Genomic DNA, 19,436 nt, shown 5'->3' with positions numbered 1-19,436 from the left:
TGTGGCACATGTATGTGATGCATATAAAAATATAAGAAATATATTTCCTATCAGTTTATGCAGCTACAACCCGGGCCACCTTGCAGGCGGGTACCCTTCCCTTTTCTTCTCTTACCACCAAGCTGCTGAGGCCATTTGGGTGTAAGCAGCCTCTGGGGATGAGATATTTTTGCTCTCCCATTGTGTCTTGCGTCCCCTCCCCATGTTGTAGCTGCCATGCAGATGTCTCACCCCCCCTCCCTGCCTGCAGCTTCGGCTGGAGATGCAGCATCTTTCGGATTCTGTTGTCTTTTTCCCCCAGTTCACACATAGCATCCTCAGTGCTGACACTTAGACCCATGACTCTGTTCCTGTTGCTGTTAAATATACTATTCCTGGCCTGAAGAGAATTGAAGGTTTTGATTTCTGTGGCTGCCAGACTTCTGGCCCATCCAGTAACACAGTCAGAAGGCTTGCAGGTGCAGCGAAACCATCACCCTTCTTTTCCAGCTGGCATGAGCATAACATTCAGAATACACAATGTGTTTCACAGATAATGAGTGCTTGAGCCCCCCTGTAATGTAATTCCAAAACCTGTTAATGAAACAGTCAGAATTTTAACATGTCCAGAACTTTGAAAGTTGATTGGTTTGGGATACTGTAGTGTCAGAATTTGGGTGTGGTTTGGTGGTGGGATCCCACTTAAAAATGGGTGGGGGTGTTCAAGGGATGTTATTACAGGTAAGGCATACAAATTAAATGTCAGAGTTCAGATTGCTTTAACATGACCCTTCTTTGCATTTCTGCATCAGGCCAGTCTTAGAGGTGGAAGTGATTTTCATTAGGATGGTGCAAAGAAGCTACAATCAGCAGGAGATCCAATTTGCCAGGTATTGTCAAGCAGACAGCGAGTGACAGCTCCCTGCCCCAAAGAGCTGACAGCCAAACCGTATAAAATGAACAGTAGCAGAGTATGAATCCATTATCAATTTTAAATAAATTGATTTCCTCAGTCCCTCACTCATTTTGTGAGTTCCTGCCAAAGTATTCCCCTCTTGCTGACCCAGCCAGCCCGACTCAGCTTGGCTCCTTTCATCATTCCTGACATCTCCTGTCGTTAGCCCGTTCTCCCGTATTGATTGCTACCATCTGTGGTTGTAACGCATTCATTGTTCTTCCATTTTTGTTTTGAGGGGACAGTGTCGTGTGAGGGATTTAGTAAGGTTGTTCGTTCCAGCCTGTCCCAGTAGCACTGGCCAGCATGTGTTCCCACCAGTTATATTCTTTCTATAGAGGTTAGTTCAGGGCTTTATCGACCCTGTCTTAAGACTATGGTAGCATTAATACTTTAATATTAGTCAAGCCTTTCTCTCTTTTGCTTTAATTAGGTGAATTCTGTGTTGTTTAATCTTCTGCACACCCTGTCTCAGGCAGGGAGCAGTGCAGGAACTGGTGACTTTGTGATTGCTCTCATGCGAGTTACACTTTGTACATCATTCCGGTCGGAGGAGGAAGGCTTTGTGTCCTGCCATCATGAGACAGACTTACACTGATAACTCGGGTCCCTGAATCATAGAGATCCAGTTGCCGAAGCTGTTGAGGAGAGTTGCTCCTCTTGGTTTCGGTGAGAATTTCTGAAAATCCACTCAGCTTTGCTGAGAGGTGCACAGATGGGTTGAAGAGACTGATGGTCAGCATCACCTGGGTCTGAAACGTTTCATCGCATAAAAAAAGGCTGTTGGGCATTGGAACAGCCTGCCCAGGGAAGTGGTGGAGTCACTGTCCCTGGAGGGGTTTAAAAGGCATTTAGATGAGGTTCTCAGGGGGATGTTTTAGTGCTTGAGTTAGGTTATGATTGGACTCAATGATCCTGAAGGTCTCTTACAACCAAAACAGTTCTATGATTCTGTAACTGGGAAACCTAAAGCATTTCCACAGCTTGTAATTTGCGTACAAAGCAGAATTCATGATCTCTGGAAAAAAACAAGGCTGGGCTTGCCCAGGATGGACCACTGAACTGAATTCCAGATGGCTGCCAGGCACCATCAACAAAATCATCCCTGATACTTTGTGTAAATCAATTTGGTCATCAGCTATTGCCTTAGTCCCAGAAACTGGTGGTTTTCTGTACCAAACAGGGGACACAAACAGAACTGCTGGCTCTGGGCACAGAAGAGCCTCAAACAGAGCTGCCATGCTTGTGTGGGTGCCACCACTGTCTGGAACCACTGTGAGGGTCATCTCCTGGGTGTGGGAAGGGAGATGGTAGGACAGGCTCCACCTGGCATGAAAGCCTGGTTAAACGATGGGTTTGGAGAAGAGTGAGGAAATTGGGACTCCTGACATCTTCCAAGACTCATAACTGGTCAGTGTGTCGTGAACAGAATCGTTGTCGTTCAGGGATTTTGTGTTCTTCTCCCATATTCTCTGGGGTGTGGGCCTGGTGTGAAACTCCCCAAGGGTTGGATGAGTTATTGGAGCACTTGGGACATACCAGATGCTGATGTAAGTGTAGGAGCTGGGTAAGTGTCCTGCATCCCACGAGCTCAGATGTGTGCATAGGTGTGAACTGTGGGGTGGGAAGGGTCACTAATGTTCATGTTGGACCCTGTGCCTTTAGCCTTACCTGGCAGGTGGTTGCAGCTTGGGGTTGATTTTTAGCATGCTTGATAGCAGTACTTTGTGCCTCCAGTCTGTCTGGGAGAAGAACACAGCTGGAACACATTTCTCATCAGCAGATAAGTAAATACTGCAGTTTGGAATTGAATGCTTATTAGGAGAGTTACATCTCAGTGTTATTTCTCCCTGCTTTTTCTCTTCAGTACCTCATTGTGAACATCTGGATTAACCTTGGGCAAATCTACTGTGTTGCCTCGGTTTCCCCACGTGTCAAAGTAGGATAATACTTAGTTACCTCGTCAGGGCATTTGTTACACTTAATTAACGTTGTAATGTGTCTTTGGGTCCTCTGATAAAATGTGCTGTGCGAATGCTAAGTTGTTTTTACTGATTGGATTGTTAATTAGGTGTGCACATATAAATGATTTATTGGCATTAGAGAACTAAGACTTAATAATTTAAAATATTAATGTCAAGGTGGTTGAGTCAATTTTAAGCCTGTATCACTCAGCTACTTAGAGGCTGAAACTAATGACACCGGGGGAGGAAGGAACATGGGAGCTTGACCAGCTAACGGCTTATTTTATGGTATTTCTACATGGGGATTGATGTAATACCAGGATCTGAACTTCAGCCCCTGGCCTAGGGAAGCTGCTGGCAGCATCAGCGATGTGCTGAGCTTCACAGAGAGTGCAGGAGATGTGTCACCTTGCAGTGATCCCTCTTGGCCCAACTTACAGACTATTTGTCAGCCTTCGGAGGAGCGTGCTCCACTTCAGCATGGCAACTGCTATGTGATATTAGCTGTTGTATGTCAGGAGAAAGCACGAAAGAAAGGATTTCTGGGGTGTGCATGTGTCTGCCAGGCAGTTGACGTGGATCACCTTCTCCTGTTGAAAGCTTATGGCCAAACAGTGGTTGTTCTCCATGAAGTAACACAGTGTTTCAGTCTCTAACAGCAAGGCTTCTGCCTCCATATATTCTTCTGTCTTCTGTTTTCTCTCCAGGTAGATGTTTCCGAGGTGGTGAGGGACTGAACTGTAGCTGACAGCCCAGGCAGGTACCGCAGGAGCGGATCTGTCATCCCAGTGCACTAATGAGTTCAGGGACCTTGAAGCACAAAGAGCCAAGAAGGCGGCCTGTGGGAGGAAATGCAGTAGTTGGTTGATTGACTGGGTACGGGGACCAGAGAGGAATGTTAACCACCATCCGTTCCCTTTCTGAACCCAAGGAAGTTGTGCGTGTTGGCGCTAGGATGTTAGAGACAAAAGGGTTGGAAAGAAAGGGGAACTCTTCTATAAGCAGGATTTCCAAAGCTGGATGTGCAAGGAATGGGAGAATGGAAATGATATGATGTTCATGGTGCTGTAGAAGAGTTGAAACTCAAGACTGGAGTGCTGAAAGTAGGGTTTGATGAAAGATGCCATACAAGGGACAGTGATCTCACAAATACAAAAGCCCTGAAGGATGTGGGACAGATGGTCTGAGAAAGATGAAAGCATTCTTGCACAAACTAGGAAATTGCTGATTCAAGTGTGAAGAAGATCTGAAAGAGGGAGCTGAGCAACCAAGGACCGTTGGATATAGTTCAGCTGGAAGAGAAGGCACTGACTTGGCAAAAAGGAGGAGGAAGAAGAATAATGAAGGTGAGAGGGATGAGATAAACACGTTGTGAGTGTGAAAGAGAGGCATAAGAGAACCAACTAAACATGAAGTAGGGCTTAAACAAATTGGAGTTTGACCTTCACAGTAGGGCAAGAAGAGTGTTTAAATCAAGAGGATCTGGTAGAAGCAGGAAAGGATGTCTTGCAGCATCTCAGGAGCTTCCCACCAGCATCTGTTCCTTCCCAGTGCAGCAGCTGGGAGTGGTGGTCCATGCTGTGCTTCAGGACTAGGCTGGGCAGCACTCATGGTAGGTTGAGCTTATAGGATCATCTGTCTGATTGGGGGTAGCTTGATCTGAAAAGGCGTTTCGTGTTCTACTGATTTCTGTTTACATCCTCCAATCCCTGATGGTTTGCAATCGGTCTGCACAAAATCATAATCTGAAACTCCCAGATTTAGGTCACGTTTCTTGAATACTCTCAAGCAGATCGGTGGCCGTTTCTTCAGATGACTCATTTTGTTTCTGATGAGGGTTTGAAAGAGAGGCATACGCAACAGTGATAGCGATAATAATGATAGCACCCCGGGGCTTGGTTTTGCCACATAGAGCACTGATGAGCAGGGCAACATGACCTTGGCTGGGGAGAGATTAAATTCATCACCTCCAGCGTGATGTAATGACTGAGTGCAACAAACAGCAGAAGAGAAAGGAGGAAAATGTATCGGCAGTAGGTCTGGGACTGTGCAGTTGTCAAGCGATGTACAGCATCACATTACCTAGAATTACCAAATGAATATTTGGAGGCTTTAAGTAGTAAGAGAATAGATGCTAAAAGCTGTTTTTACTAAACTAATGCCTACCCATTTCCCTTGGTTTTGCAATATTGATGCTAATGTGTTGCATGTTTATGTATACTTTTTTTGTAGGCTTATTGCAAGCTATATTTATATACTGCTGCCACTTTGTTCAAGGCCTTGAGCATGTTGTTTATGGGGAGTGTCTGAAATCCCAGGATATACAACCATAGGAACAAGTAGCTTTAGAGACCTTGTCACAGATAGATGGGCAGTGGAGCTCAATATTCCCACAAATAGAGGAGGAGAAGACTTGCCCTTTGGGGATGGAGAGGTAATGCCAACATAATTTTGTTTCAATGTTTGTTTCTCCTTACCTTGCCTGATGGGGAGTGTGCAACAGCTGTTAGAGCTGTGTACTCCACTTTGCAGTAGATACAGGATAATAAGGCTCTGACAAGTTATTCTCATCTTGAATTCTAAATAAACTAGGTGCTCATCAAAAACAGTCTTGTTCCAGAACAACTAAATTACAGAGGCGGTCACTTATGTCAGCAGTTCCTGGGATGGACTTTGTTGGCTCTTCTGCCTTTGCAGAGCTTGCTTTGCCCTCTTCCCATCAGTCTCGTTGGTCTCCATTTCCATCTTGAATTCAGAAAACAGCTTAGAAATGAGCAGATTGGTGCCTGTGTGCAGCACTGTACACGTGCATATTTCTGTTTTCTTCTAGCCTGGTTTTCAGTTGCCTTGTTGATCTTGTTTTCTTGAGAGCTACACCCTGAAAAGGAAGGTCATGCTAAGAAAAAGTGATTTCTCACTTGGCTGAGAGATAGCTTACTACTTATTAGAGTGTGTCACTGGAGCAAGCCTTGGGCTGCTTGCTTCTGGAACACTCATGTGCTGCAAATACAGAGACCTGGGTATATGTGAGAGCAAATAAGCTTCCAGTTATACAGCATCTTCTTGTGCTGATTTTGGTCTGAATAGCAGTAGAAAAATGCATTAAGTGTAAAATCCAGAAAATGAGAAGACTGCTTCTTCAGGGAGAGTCACAGTTAGAAAATACCAGGTGTGGAAGTGTCAAAAAAAACCCACCTTGATAAAAGTATCCTTGGCACAGAGGTTAAAGTCTGAAATTGCAGAAAAACAAGGGGAGGGATTCAAGGAGATGTTGAATTTCTACCTGTGCACGTTTCCTAGCGAGATGCGCTTCATCTTGTGCAAATGCTGCAAGCTCTGCGTGATGTAGGATGATGAAAACACTAATTTGCTTGAAAGCTTTTTTCCCTTTATAGCATGTCCGTGAATTCCTATATGAGAAAAAACTGTATGCAGGTGCATATGATTGTAGGCAGGTCTTTCTATATAGAAAGTGAACCAAAGGAGTGCCATCATCTGTAAAACTGTTGGTTGAAGCTTCAGAAAATATCTTCATTTTGCTGTGTGGATATAATTGTGTAGCATTTATAAACTTAAAAACCCTAAAGATACTGTGTATTTGCAGCTGGAGCTAGAAAGAAGCACAGACGAGCCCTTTTTCAGATGTATTGAGTTATTGCTGCTTTGCTTTTTTTGGCCCAGATAAGCCTAAGGAGGCTTTATCTCTATGTGTACAAAGGAATTACCTTCAGAATGAGATAAAAATATAGTTTCTAAGGATTAAAAGACACAGTTTAGACATGCGTGTTTTGTTCCAGGTTTAAAACCTGGGTGTTGCTGCTCCTTCAATGTCTTGGTACGACATCTTTGGTGTGTAAGACCTTGTTCTTTAACGAAGTGCTGGTTTTAAAGGAGTAATTAATTTCTGCTTGGGCCTGATGTTCACTGTATAGATAATATTCCCTTAAAATTGTTCAGAAGGGATTAATGTTAGGTGAGTGTGATGGCATATAAAGGAAATTCTGGCACCCAGGGTTGTGCACCACTTGAACCATCCCACCGTGTCCCCTTCGTCGATAACGATTGTATCACAACAACAGGGGGGAAAAATAAAAAGGAAATAAAATTCCACGTGCAGCACATCATCCTGTTGGGAGGAGATCTAATGTAGCAGTTTAGCTTTTAAAAACCTCTTGATTTTTGTACACTGGAGGTTTGCCTTGTTTCCTCAGTTAGAATTTGTAATTTCCTTTTGAAAACAAAAACTGACTTGAGTCATAGGAAAATGACTGGGCCTCAGGGGATTTAAAGTGAAAAGCCATTAAAATCTGCTAATTACAAGGCGAAGAGCAGTCAGGCAGTGGCGGTCTTGTTGGGGAGCCGCTTTCACACATTCTGATGTATGAAAAGGCTTCGCGCGTGATGTCGATGGCAAAAGTTTCAGTGAAATATGTCTTGCAGATGCTCTGCGGCTCTGTCCTAAAAGCCAGCACCGGAGTAATAGTTGCCATCCTCAGTAAGGACCTGAGTAGCTTTACTTCAAGAAAGGGCTTTCTGCACAAACAGCACTAGATTTAGTTCAACTATATACTGTTATTCTGCCTATAAATAACGTGAGACAATGACTATTTGAGCGCAAGCTTTCTCACCCGATATATTTTCCCATTGTTTCAACAACTTTGCTTAATTAGGCGCCAGTTTCTTTGAGTAAGTGTTTGGTGTTCGCTGGCAGCAAGTCTGTCTGCTTGAAAGAGAATTGCTGACGAACCAGCCCTTCGTTAGCAAAAACGTCTGCTGGGGTGGGAAGGTGAGAAGTTGTTAATTTAAAATAAAGTCTTTAAGAAACCTAGCTGTGAATCCATAGAACAAGCCCAGCTGAAAAAATCCCAAAAAAATTTCACACTTACTTCAATGACAACTGTGCTAGAAGTTTAAGGCAAATGTGCTTTATTTGTGCAGAAAAGCGGGGGGTAACAGAGGCACAAACTTTATGGCCTGTAATTATTTATAATGCCATGAAAGTCCCAAATAGGATTTCCGGTCCATCGCGTAAACGTGCACATACAATTTGAAGAGACATGTCTTGCATCTTAATAACCCTCCTAAGGAACAACTTTGTCAGCCTCTTGTGTTCTTACTGGTACCTGTAGAAGGTAAGAGTCTAAAAGTAAGAAATAAATCCACTTTGTACCATTTCCTCCTTCCTCAGCGTGGACCTTGAGGGAAACAAAGTCAGTGATTATTTTTAAGGTTAGTTTTGTCAGGGTAACAGCACGGAGGAGGCTGCTGCACCTTTTTCGTGTTGGCTTGTGTGGCCAACGCTGTGGTGTTAACTCCCCACTGCAGTTCCCAGCCTCCAAATACTCAGACTCTGTTCCTGGTAAGACTGGCTTTTGCAAAACTAGCATGTTTACAAACTGTAGAAGTGTTCACACGTAAGTGTTCCGATTCACAGTTTTCACTCCCAGTGGGGGGACCGAGATGTTCCACAGTCAGAGTCCAGGCTCCTCCTCTTGTGTAGACCATCCTCCAGCTTTTCCTTCAGTGTGAGCTTCTGAATTTTACTTTAAGGGTTGATCTATGTGGGATAACAGAGAAGGAGGAATGGTCTCACAAGGGCTTATATTAAAGGAAAGAAGAAGATGGAAGTGATTTGTGCTCATCTATTTTAAGCCCCTTTGGGACAGGCTCTCTATTTTGTGTCAGGAAAGGAAGACGATGAAATACTCGGCTGCGATTTTGCACAAGCCCGTTGGCGAGAGGGACGCTTAACTCCTGGAGTGCTGCAGTGTCCACGGCGCCTCTTTATTAGTGACGAGGGGTGACAGAGGAGCCTTTGCAGTCCCTGGAAGGATGGATTTACAGCTTGGCTAGAGGCTCTGTCTGGAGCTTCTCCTTGCTCTGTAGAGTCTGCTTGAATAGCAGCGTGTGTCTTTCCAAGGAGATGTGTGTGTGGTTTTAACAGCTGTCTATCTGGGATGACATTCATTTAGTTCCCCACCACCAACATTTTCTTGCAAAAAGATGTAAAGACAGACTGGGAGAGCTACAACCTCAGCTGTCTTTTACTCTCTGTTGTAGTGAAGCGGCTCCGACAATTTTCAGTTGTTCCGCTGAGTTTCCTCAATCTCTGTGAAATGTCCAGAGCATTTCTGATTCTCTTAGTGCCGACTGTTCTTGCATGAATACCAGCAGTCAGCCAGACTTGCCTTCTCCTCCCTTCCTTCTCTGTACAAATTACTTCCCCAGGGCCATCCAAATACAGGGCTCATCTAGGCAGGAAGGAAATCAGTGTGCTTCAAAACCCAGCTGTCACCGGGTGAATAATTCCTTTGAATGATGAATGTAGCAGGTAGCTCATCTACTCAGGAAGGTCCTAAATTTGATTTTGTTTTTTCTTTGCCATCAAGAATGTGCTGCAGAAATTTCTTCTTTTGGTGCAATCAATGAAAGTCCTTTCAAATCCCAAGGGCGAATGCTCTTGGAACAGTCACGTTCATCCAGTGCCACGTCCAGGAGATAGGGATGTGCGAGGTTCAGGACAGAGGTGCTTCTCTCTGGTCTGTCTTTGCTCTCAGGACTGATTTACAACTTCATTTTGCATAATACCTACTTTCTGTGTGGATACGTGTCCAGTCTGTAGGCAATAACAAAGATTTGTGGTGGAGTCAAGTCCTTCCCAATGTCAAGGAACTGTCCTTCAGGCTTCACATAATACCATCTCTGACATCGAGGAAAAAGTTGGCACATGTGGAAGGCTGTTGGTAAGTCTTAGCAGAGGCCTGGAGCATGTTAGAGCTGCTCTGGACCTGCACAATCTTGACTGAGACCTAGATGCACCTACATTTGTCAGTGACTCTTTCTACATTTGTATGTAATGCCAAGAAATAAGAAGATGCATACTTTGGCATCCCCAGAGCCTTGCTCTTTTCAGTTGACTTAACAGGACCAAAACTCTTGAGCTGTTTCCTGTCAATTTAAGCTGTCTCTGGCTTGTTGAGGTGCCACGTTATCTCGTCGTAGGGGACACCACATCTCCACCGATGGCTCCTTATCTGCTGTGATGTGCAGAGGAGAGGTTGCCTCATTTCATCCGGTTACACAGTCGGCAGCTTTCCACCGAGGTGCAGTAATACTTGAGATTAGCAGCCGTGTGGAACAAAATGCTGTTGCTTGCCAGACAGTAAACCCTTATCTCTTGATTTTTGTTGTGTTTGTTCATTTTTTTCTTCAGTCTTGTTTTATCAAAGGCAGCAGACCTTCATGTCAAGAAGGGCTATAGGTGCTGACCACCTCTAGAAGGAAATGCTTACATAGAGTCATTTCAATAACTAATTTGTTCATAGCAGAACTGTTCAATTGGGCTGGATCTCCAATATCCCCTTTGCCTCTGCTGTGGGGGTTTCTGGCTCCTGCAGACAATGAATTGGGGGGCAGGATGAGGAAAAGGTCAGCCTTTCAACCTTCTTCACCTGCATAGAAACATCAGGTGATGATGTTAAAGTAGAACACGCGACCGCAACGGATAGTGATACCCTGGTTTTCATGCCTGAGATATATAGATGCTTGTGGTGGTGCTGTAGGGGAAATAGGTATTGTGCCAGTTTGGTGGCCATGGTGGTGGCCTTTTGAGGACGTGGGGACTCCCTCCACACATGTCCTGGCAAAAGGACTGGTTCAGCATGCACATGATTGTGACCAGTTACAGACCTACAGATCGAAGCAACTTCACGACTCACTTGGCTGTTTAACATGTTGAATACATTGGCTGTTTTATAGGCAACATAAAAAGAAGAGAATTGTTTCTTTAGAGGATTAAAAACAAGTTACTTAGCTGTGTTCCCGGGGAAGCAGTGCCAGAGAGCCTTAACAAGCAAGTCACTGTTTGTTCAATGACAGATTTGGTGCTAATTTTGCTGCTGTCTGCTCCTGTTTGCATCTCATGGTTGTGGATGAAAGCAGTGGAGCGGTGATTAGCTCAGACCCTGTTAAAAAAAAATAAATAAAAATAAAACACCAGTGACTTCCGATGAACAAGGGAGTGAGAGTATATTACCCTCTGGCGTTTTTATTTTATTTAGCAGGTAAAACTGTTCATCGAAGCCGAGTTCATTTACAGTGGTACCCCAGTAGACTGAGGCAGCAGGATGAATTACCAGTCACTCACAGTACAAACAGGAATCGTTCAAACCCTGGATGATCTGTACTCAGGGGTTCAAGCCTCTGGCATTGCACACCAGATAGCTGCTGCTGTCTTTCCCTCGCCTCTGAAATCCTATTGGGCGTCCCAGCCTCTGTTTTAGTCCCCAGATCACATTTATATCTCATTCTTCCCACCATGGGCTTTGATTCTAATGCTGTTAAGCAGAAGCTGGGCAGTTCACAGGATTAGACTCTTTTAGCCACCAAATTAATGGAAATTGGACTATATGCTTCCTTTGAGGATATACTTTCTTTTCAGGAGCTTTGACTTTGGAGGATCATTGGTGAGATAATATCAGGAGTCTTAACTAATCCCCTAATGGATGTACCAGGGTGAACAAATCTATCTATAACAATTAGCCCAGTGGTCCACCACAAGGCTACTCTTACCTGATAAAAGTGGGGTTTTGCATTGAAAAGGATTTTTTTTTCTCCCTTTGCACAATCACCAGCTTCAAAGCAAAGTCCCAAAGCTCATGGCAAGGTGACATGCGACCCTGTCAGGGCTGGGTCGGGCTGGGTCTCCGCTCCCTTTGGAGCGGGGTGTATGCTAGTCACTGAGTTTATTAAAAATGCATGTGCTAAGCATGGGATAATTACGGCAAGTTTGTCTGGGGATGGATAGCAGCAGCAAGAGAAATTGAAGGATGTGTCTGGGAGAAGATATCAGATGTCTTTAGAGAAAACAGTTAGCGACAGCGGTTTGGCTACAATTACTGGGATGCGGGTCTGGGAGCAACGGTTCAACCTCGGCATCTCCAGGGCTGTTGCCAATGCCCTAGCGCTTTGGTGCTTTAGTTTTATTGGCATCTTAATGTTCCTTTGGTTTTTTCTCTGAATTATCTTGGTTTGGGGGGTGCCTCTGCACTCCCTGCTCGCAGTTGGAAGGGCAGAGCCTGTCTCGTGTCTGCGGCTGGCACCCAGTTCTTGCCCGAGGGTTGCCCGACTGATGCAGCAGACCGTTAATTTGCAGACAAGCAGGATGTCTCCAAAGGCAACTCCATCAATTGGCAGGAGGTAAATAGATGCCGCCTTTCTGAATAAAGCGGAGCTGGAGCCCTCCCTGTTTATCTTCTCTTCCACGCTGGGTGTATCTGCTATTGCTCTCTCATCTCTTCTCTTTGTTTTACTTGTCTGAAACCTCTCGGCTGTGGGAGAGGTTGTGCGGCCTTGGAACTGGAGAGGTTTTGTCATGGTGATTAGTTGGTTTAGTTAGGGCACTGGAGACCTTTGTCCGGATGCTGCCAAAAGATGAAAATGATTATTATTATTTGCCCACTTCACAGGGAGGCTGTGAGGATTAATTCATGTTTGTAAATTGCTTTGGAGATTTAAAGCTCTGTACAAGCACTAAGGATTATTGCTTTCTAATTCTTCAAGGTAATATAACTTTATAAAAAGACTTTTAGCCTTGAAAGCATCTTGAAAATGGGAAGTTTCTTTGAAATAAGATATACTTTTCATGTTTAAGATAAAAACAACTTCTTTTATTCTCTACTGCTTCTTCCATAAAAAAAAATTTAAAAGTAATGGCAGATTGTAATACTACCTCTTCCTTTTTTTCCAGGAGTCCAATGTGCTGATTGCTGCTAACAGTCAGGGTACAATTAAGGTAAGTTATTTCATGCATCTCCTATTTAAACACTTGAATCTGTTGTTAGTAAAGAGCAAGGTCAGAGAAACTGTACAGCCAGGAGAAACCATTAGAGGAGGTCATCTCAACTGTAGAAGTTTGTAATTTAAATGATGTATTTGCCTCTGGTACATGGCGGAGCGAGCAGACAGCGCGCCGGCAATGAAACAAGAGTTAAAGCAAGGTGTGGAAAAGCTGCTGGCGGCCATCCAGCTACTGCTTGTCCCTTGTCACTCCTCGGGGTCCCGGTGGCACGGAGAGACTGGCACAAGCGTCATGCTGGTTTTTGTGGCAGCGGAGGCTGTGTGTTGTCTCACCAGTGTTAACCACAGCCTGTCTTCCACCGGCTGCTGCCCAGGTGGGTGCAGCAGAGCCCAGAGCTGAGCTCCTGGTGTGCAGCTGGCTGCAGCAGTGTTTGAAAGGAGCAGGGATGCTCCCTTGCTTTGCCTGGCTGTAGCAGACAACAGCTGCCAGCACAGGGGTTTGTGAAAGCAGCAGCAGTCTCCTTGCACTGAGAAGCCAACATTTTGCTGGGGATTCAGCACCTGAATTAAAAGTCTTCCAGGGTATCTGCTCAATACACAAAATGTCAAGTAATACAGCATCACAGAATCATTTTGGTTGGAAGAGACCCTCAGGATCATAGAGTCCAACTATTAACCCAAACCTGGCACTGCCCCATGTCCCTGAGAATCTCATCTCTGCACCTGTTCAACTCGTGAGGGATGGTGACTCCACCACTGCCCTGGGCAGCCTGTTCCAATGCCTGACAACCTTTTCTGGCAAGAAGTGTTTCCTGATATCCAATCTAAACCTCCCCTGACACAATTTGAGGCCATTTCCTCTCATCCTATTACTTATTACTTGGGAGGAGATACTAACACCCTCCCTGCTACAACCTCCTTTCAGATAGTTGTAGAGGGTGAGGATGTAACCCCTCAGCCTTCCAGAGTGTCTCTTCAATCCATGAAATGTCAAGTAATCTGGAGAAGACTCCTCTTTTTTACATGTCTGTTAGACAGCCAAGCAAAACCAGTACCCAAACTGGTACAAAGCTGATGATGATCCTCTGGAGAAGCCCAGATCTGATGTCTTCCCTATACACAGCAGTGTTGACCTCCACTGTGCTTTTGAGGCTTGGTGGTTAATGCTGCAAGCTTGTAGCCCGGAGCCCTGGCAGCTTTCTGCAGCTGCTGATAAAGCGTTTTACTTGCTGTTTGCAAAGTTACACGCTGGATTGTTACTCTCATGACGCTGAGGTCCTCATCTGGATTTTTCTTCATATCCCTGTTACAATAGCAGCTCTATGGAGCCAGACCAGAGTTGCTGGTCTGAACAGTCCTAGAAAAATCACAAAGCAGGAATGGGGGGAGACCCAAATGGTTTGTGTTAGAATGTCACGATTTATTCTTTTCCTCCTTTTTAGGCCACTGGCAGCCTGGTTACTCTGGCTCTTGCAGTGTGTGATGCTGCAGCCTCTCATTCGTAGGCGATTTATTTAGCAGTCTTTGTAACTGATTGTTCATTCCTTTGGTCACTTCCTTCTTAGTAAAACAGGCAAAATGCACAGATGCTTTTGATATCTTGAAGTGAATCCAGCAGCAAGAGGAGAGTGATTAGAGAGGAGAGGTTTTGCTCATGCACTTTACTTGTTAATGAGAGAAGATAGACGGAGAAACGTGCAAACAGCCAGGGCTGTCAGAACTCCAGTATTTCCATGTGCCTTTGGCGGGGAAGGTGGGACGGTCTGGGATAGGACTGGGTTTGCACAAAGTCACTCCAGTCTGGGGGTAAACGTTGTGCCAGACAGTACCTATGGGTTAAGTCTCTAGATCTTTTCCCAGTAAAACCCAACCAGGTTAATACAGGCTGTGACAGCCCTCACAGTCACTTTTCTGCTGTTTCAAGACTTTGACTTCAGAGGCTGCCGCACCATCTTAGCATCGACAAGGGAAATAAGTGTCGGCACAGAGGGTTGAGAGGACAAAATCTCTGATTTCCAAGAGCTGGTTGATTGGGATGAGTGGAAATGGGGCAACTGTGGATATTTTTGCTTCACGCTGTAATTTATCTTAGCACAAGCAGGCATCAAAATCAGGATCCTTGCCAAGGGCTTATCCCATTTGCGTGGTATTATTTTGTGCTGGTAAATAAAGGGTAAGGGATGGAGATGGAAGGGTCAGTCCTGTCCTAGTGATCTATTTGCTGATGTAGGAGATAATGAATGTAATAAATTCCTATTCTAAATGTCTTGTCTTCCCTACTAATCAGGTACTGGAGCTGGTATGAAGGGTTTTCGTTCAAGGCATGAGGTACTTGGTCCTGCTGATATGCTACAGTATTCATCTGGGATCCTCAGTGGGACAAGAAACCGAAACCACCTTGATGTTCCTCCCCAAAACCATCATGTTTGGGTTTTTTTCCATTTATGAACTTTGTAGGACATTTTGAGACACTGGAAACACCAGTGAACTGTCTACCATCAACATTAACTCCACAGACTTTGCTGCTGCTGGTGGTGGTATGGTTGTCTAATTTTTATGATAGGAAAACAAATTCTTTTAAATAAAAACAAAAAGGAATAATAAAATTTATTGAGCCACAAGCTGAAGCTGGAAGATTCTCTCTTGTTGCATATGGGAACAGATTTACTTGGGAAGGGAGCTTACAGCAACACACAGGGCTGTCCTCAGTTGCACATCTCCAGTTACTTTCATCTGGACTGTTCTTCATCCCTGTCAAAAAAAGAAGGTCTCTAAGCCTTACCTGGACATGCAAGCAATTCTCTTTGAGAACCCATAGTGATATGGTTCTGTTGTTCCTTTGATTTATTAATTATTATTTTTTTAGATGTGTTAAATATTGAGAAATGTCGCACAGGTTGACACCGCTGGAGACTGAAGTCCTGTGGTCATCAAGAAGAGAAAGGTAGCTTCCCCTTCCTCCTCTCACTGTGCCCGACAGGGAGGGTGAAGTTGTCCTCCTGTCTGTGTCACCCTGTCCCTCTGCTGCCACCAGCAACGTCCTGAGATGCGCCGTGCTGAGATGAGGTGACCTGCGGTTGCCTGGGACCTGGACTTGACCTCACCAAGACGCTGTGGGATAACGATCTCCCTCCCGCTGACCTGGCTGTGTTTGACTATCTCAGCTTAGAGGAGGAAGCTTCTAGATCCAGTTACCAAAGCCCTGCACCACTTCATTGCCCATGTGGTCTGGTTGCATTTGCCCCTCTCTGCACGCCGTGGAAGCCAAATGATTGAAATCTTGTCATAAGAGAGGGGATGGAGTTGGTTTGTAACTTGTTTCAGAGCCATGATATAAGTAGCCTTATTTTTAATGGTCATGCATACACTTAATTGTACATACGGAGGGGGAATAAACCATGATGCGAAGAGTCGTTGTTGCTTTGTTGGCAGGGAGGGGAAGAAGGTGCAGACAGGTGCCACGAGCAGCAGTTGTGCTGAGCTGTTGGTGTTGCTGCCAGAACCTGTTCGGCTTGGAAATGGAATCGGTGGGTGTAGCATCTCGTCCTGGCTGCGGCTGGCAAAGGTGCGATGTCTGTGGTGATACCTGTGGGAGGTGTTTTTGGTTTGCAAACAGAATCTTTCCACGTTCATTCATTGCAGTACACATGTCCCTTGCGTCTCTGAGGCTGCAGGGACTTTGCTCCCTGTGTTGGCAAAGCAAAGCCCTGCTGCAGTTTTGGGCTACTCATCAAGGAGTGGTAACTGATGGTGGCGTGCAAAAGGTGTCTCATGTCTTCCAGGTGTTAAAAGCCTGATTCTGATCTTCCTGGAAGGGTTGTGAGGTCTTTTGACATTCCTTAGTCACAGGACAGAAAAGAAAACAAAACTGAGGATGCTCCTGGGGGTACAAACAAAGGAGCAGGGATGGAGCCTCACAGCAGTGTTGAGGCAGGTTGTGCCCTCACTCAACACAGGTGCCTGTTTCCAGTGGGAACACAGGGGGTTTAGATGTTCCTTCAACCACCAGCTGTGGCTCTCACCTTAAAGGGTGTGGGACACACTGGAACTGCTGTTGGCTTCTAAAGAGTCTTGTCCAGTGGGGAGAAAACACGACGCTCAGCTCCGAGAGGTGTGGATGCTGGCTTCTGGGTTTTTTTCTGTGGTTCCTGGCCTGCTGGTGGGGAGGAGAGAGAGAGAAGAGAGCGCACTGGCCTGTGTCCTGCTCCAAGGTGCGATCTGCAGGTCTCCATCATATGAGCCACTGTGGTGGAAGAAAACATCCCTCTGAGACTCGTTTTTTTGCTGTATCTTAAGATAATTTGGTGCTGGTTGACTGTGTTGGGCTGTGTGGAGCATCCTTCCCAGCCAGCCACTTTCAAAGGTGTCGTCCTCTTTTGGTTCCAGGCATGGGTTTCCCCTCAGTCTCTGGCTTGTTTATCAACACTTACTGATCTATTTTGCAAACTGCTGCTGTTGTACCCCGTTTCCATGCCACACAGCCCCTGCTTGGCAGGTGACCTCATTCCTTCTCTCCCCCCACTTGAAGAACCTCTGTGTTTTAAATTGAAATCGCTCTGATGAAGCTGAGATCTTAGAAGAAAAAAAAAAACAAACAGCTATTTTGAATGCTGTAAGGTTACTCCTTAAATTAACCAGGGAAAACAGTTTAACATTGGCCGCCTTTATTTTTTCATTTTTCATTCTGTTTCAATCAAGATAAAATGCAAATTTGGTGTCTGGCCCTAATTAGAAACACAGCGGCTCATAAACACGAGTTGATGGCATTTTTTGTCTTTGTCTCTTTGTCACAAATGATACGCTCCTTATTTTAATCCCCTTAATTTTCTTTCCTTCAGGTAACTCTTTGCAGTTGACATATTAAGTCGCATATAATTATTTGCTGTAATTTTTTTTGTTTGTTTGTTTGTTTTTTGGGTTTTTTTTTTTCAAAGCATTTGGTCAGTTTTTCATTTTATTTTAATTAGTCACCTCCTCAGTGAAGGTTTTCAGTGAGTCGGGGAGTGATTGAGTTTTGGGAGAGACCTCTGGACGCCTCTGTTCCAACCCCCAGCCCAGAGCAGGGCTTGACTTGAAGTGGGATGAGGTTGCTCCAGGGCTTGGAGATGTTCACAACTCAACCAAGCAAGGATTCTGGTTCCATAAGTCCCTCTGGGAAACTTGTTCCAGCGCTTAACCGCTCTCCTTGCAAAAATTAATCGCAGGTGGTGGGCACTTGGAGTCTTTATTCTCATTTTCTTCTTTTGAAAGAACAGGGTTACCAAGCCTTTGGCTGGAGGCTGCCCCGGAACAGTTTTGCCTCCAGTGCTCGTGTCCCTGTGAGAGGTGTTGGGTGAGTCAAATTTTCTTTGAGAAAGGGAATTTAAAACCCTGCCTGGCCAGCCAGCCTCTTTAATTAATTTTAAAGCATTTAATAGAAGAGTAGGAGGAGCATGCCTCAGTGCTAAAAAGAAATTCAGTGCTGGAGGGAATCGAAAATGATGGTCAAGGGGAAATTTAAATTAATATCAATATGTCAGGGCTCTTCAGCAGCGAGTGCAGGCAGCTGCTGATGCCGGCGTTCGACCCGAGCGCTGAAGCCTTGTTTGTTTAGGATAATTTTGTTCAACTATAGAAGGTCATAATGACAGCAGTGGATAATTGGAAAGGCAAATCTAACTGCTTCCTTGCTCAGAAGCCCTCTTTCCTTTCTCACTGCTTTTCGGAGGTCAAAAATACCCAGCAAGGACCTGCAGCGGTCCAGGGGTTAAGCGGAGCCCTGAAAAAATGATCTTGTGTGTCGGCAGCATGCACGTGCGCAGGCAGCGGTGCTAACCCCAGTGTCCAGCAGACTTAATAGGGGAAATTACAGCCACTGCCCGCAAACACTCTTTTTCTTGAGGCTGACCTCACAAGATGCTCCTCGCTTGCTCTCCAGGAGGGGTTTGCCTTCCTCTCAGCAGTGCTTGGTCATAGAATCACAGAATAGTTTGGGTTGAAGGGACTTTCAAAGCTCCCCCAGTGCCACCCTGCCATGAGCAGGGACATCTTCACCAGCTCAGGTTGCTCAGAGCCCCGTCCAGCCTGGTCTGGGATGTCTCCAGGGATGGGGCATCCACCACCTCTCTGGGCAACCTGGGCCAGGGTTTTACCACCCTCATTGTCCTTATAGTCTAAATCTCCTGTCTTTTAGTTTAAAACCATCAGCCCATGTCCTATCGCAACAGGTCCCACTACAAAGTCTGTTCCATCTTTCTTGTAGATGGTCATGAGTGTAGGGTTGTTACAAAGCATCTGTAGGAGCTTGGGGACTCTCACCTGCTTTAAATGTTGTGGAGCCGAGGGGTTTGGCTAGCGGGAAGCCGTGCTTGTGACCATGTAAAGCTGTGAATTGTAGCAACATCTGTGGTTGAAGGACCAGAGTCCACGTTTTCCATCTTATGGAGAGGCACCTGTAGCCCAAAGCCTCCTGGGGATCATCACTCCATGGTTTGCTTTAGTTTTGCTCTCAAAGTGAGCTGCAAATGGGTTCTGGAAGTGAGGGTCTTCTCATCCTTATCTCTGTTCAACAACAAGCCAGTATTTAGGTATTTTAAGTCTTTATCATCTTTGTAAATTAATTTGAATGGTTGGTTGGGTTAAAGCTGGACTTCTTCCCCTGCTCCACATGCTAACCAGCCATTGGAGCTCAGTAGGTCTTACCAAAAAACAGTTTTAAGTCTTTCCTGCTTAACTTTCACACCTTAAATCTTAAAGACATC

General features: G+C 45.1%; 1 protein-coding gene across 2 annotated transcripts in view; it reads left to right on the top strand.

Moving 5' to 3' along the window:
- COP1 (COP1 E3 ubiquitin ligase) overlaps positions 1–15,317 on the top strand; it is a 125,033-nt gene extending 109,716 nt beyond the window's left edge. For both annotated transcript variants that reach the window (XM_082052638.1, XM_082052637.1), the window contains exons 19-20: positions 12,647–12,691; positions 14,984–15,317. In XM_082052638.1, the coding sequence (XP_081908764.1) occupies positions 12,647–12,691; positions 14,984–15,001 (63 nt within the window). In that variant the 3' untranslated portion in view covers positions 15,002–15,317. The remainder of the gene's footprint in view (positions 1–12,646; positions 12,692–14,983) is intronic.
- Positions 15,318–19,436: the final 4,119 nt, after the last annotated feature.

The sequence above is a fragment of the Streptopelia decaocto genome (assembly GCF_964273445.1).
Source record: "Streptopelia decaocto genome assembly, chromosome: 5".
Classification (NCBI taxonomy): Eukaryota; Metazoa; Chordata; class Aves; order Columbiformes; family Columbidae; genus Streptopelia; species Streptopelia decaocto.
Note: the sequence above shows the minus strand (reverse complement) of the source record. Positions and strands in the feature narration are given on the sequence as shown.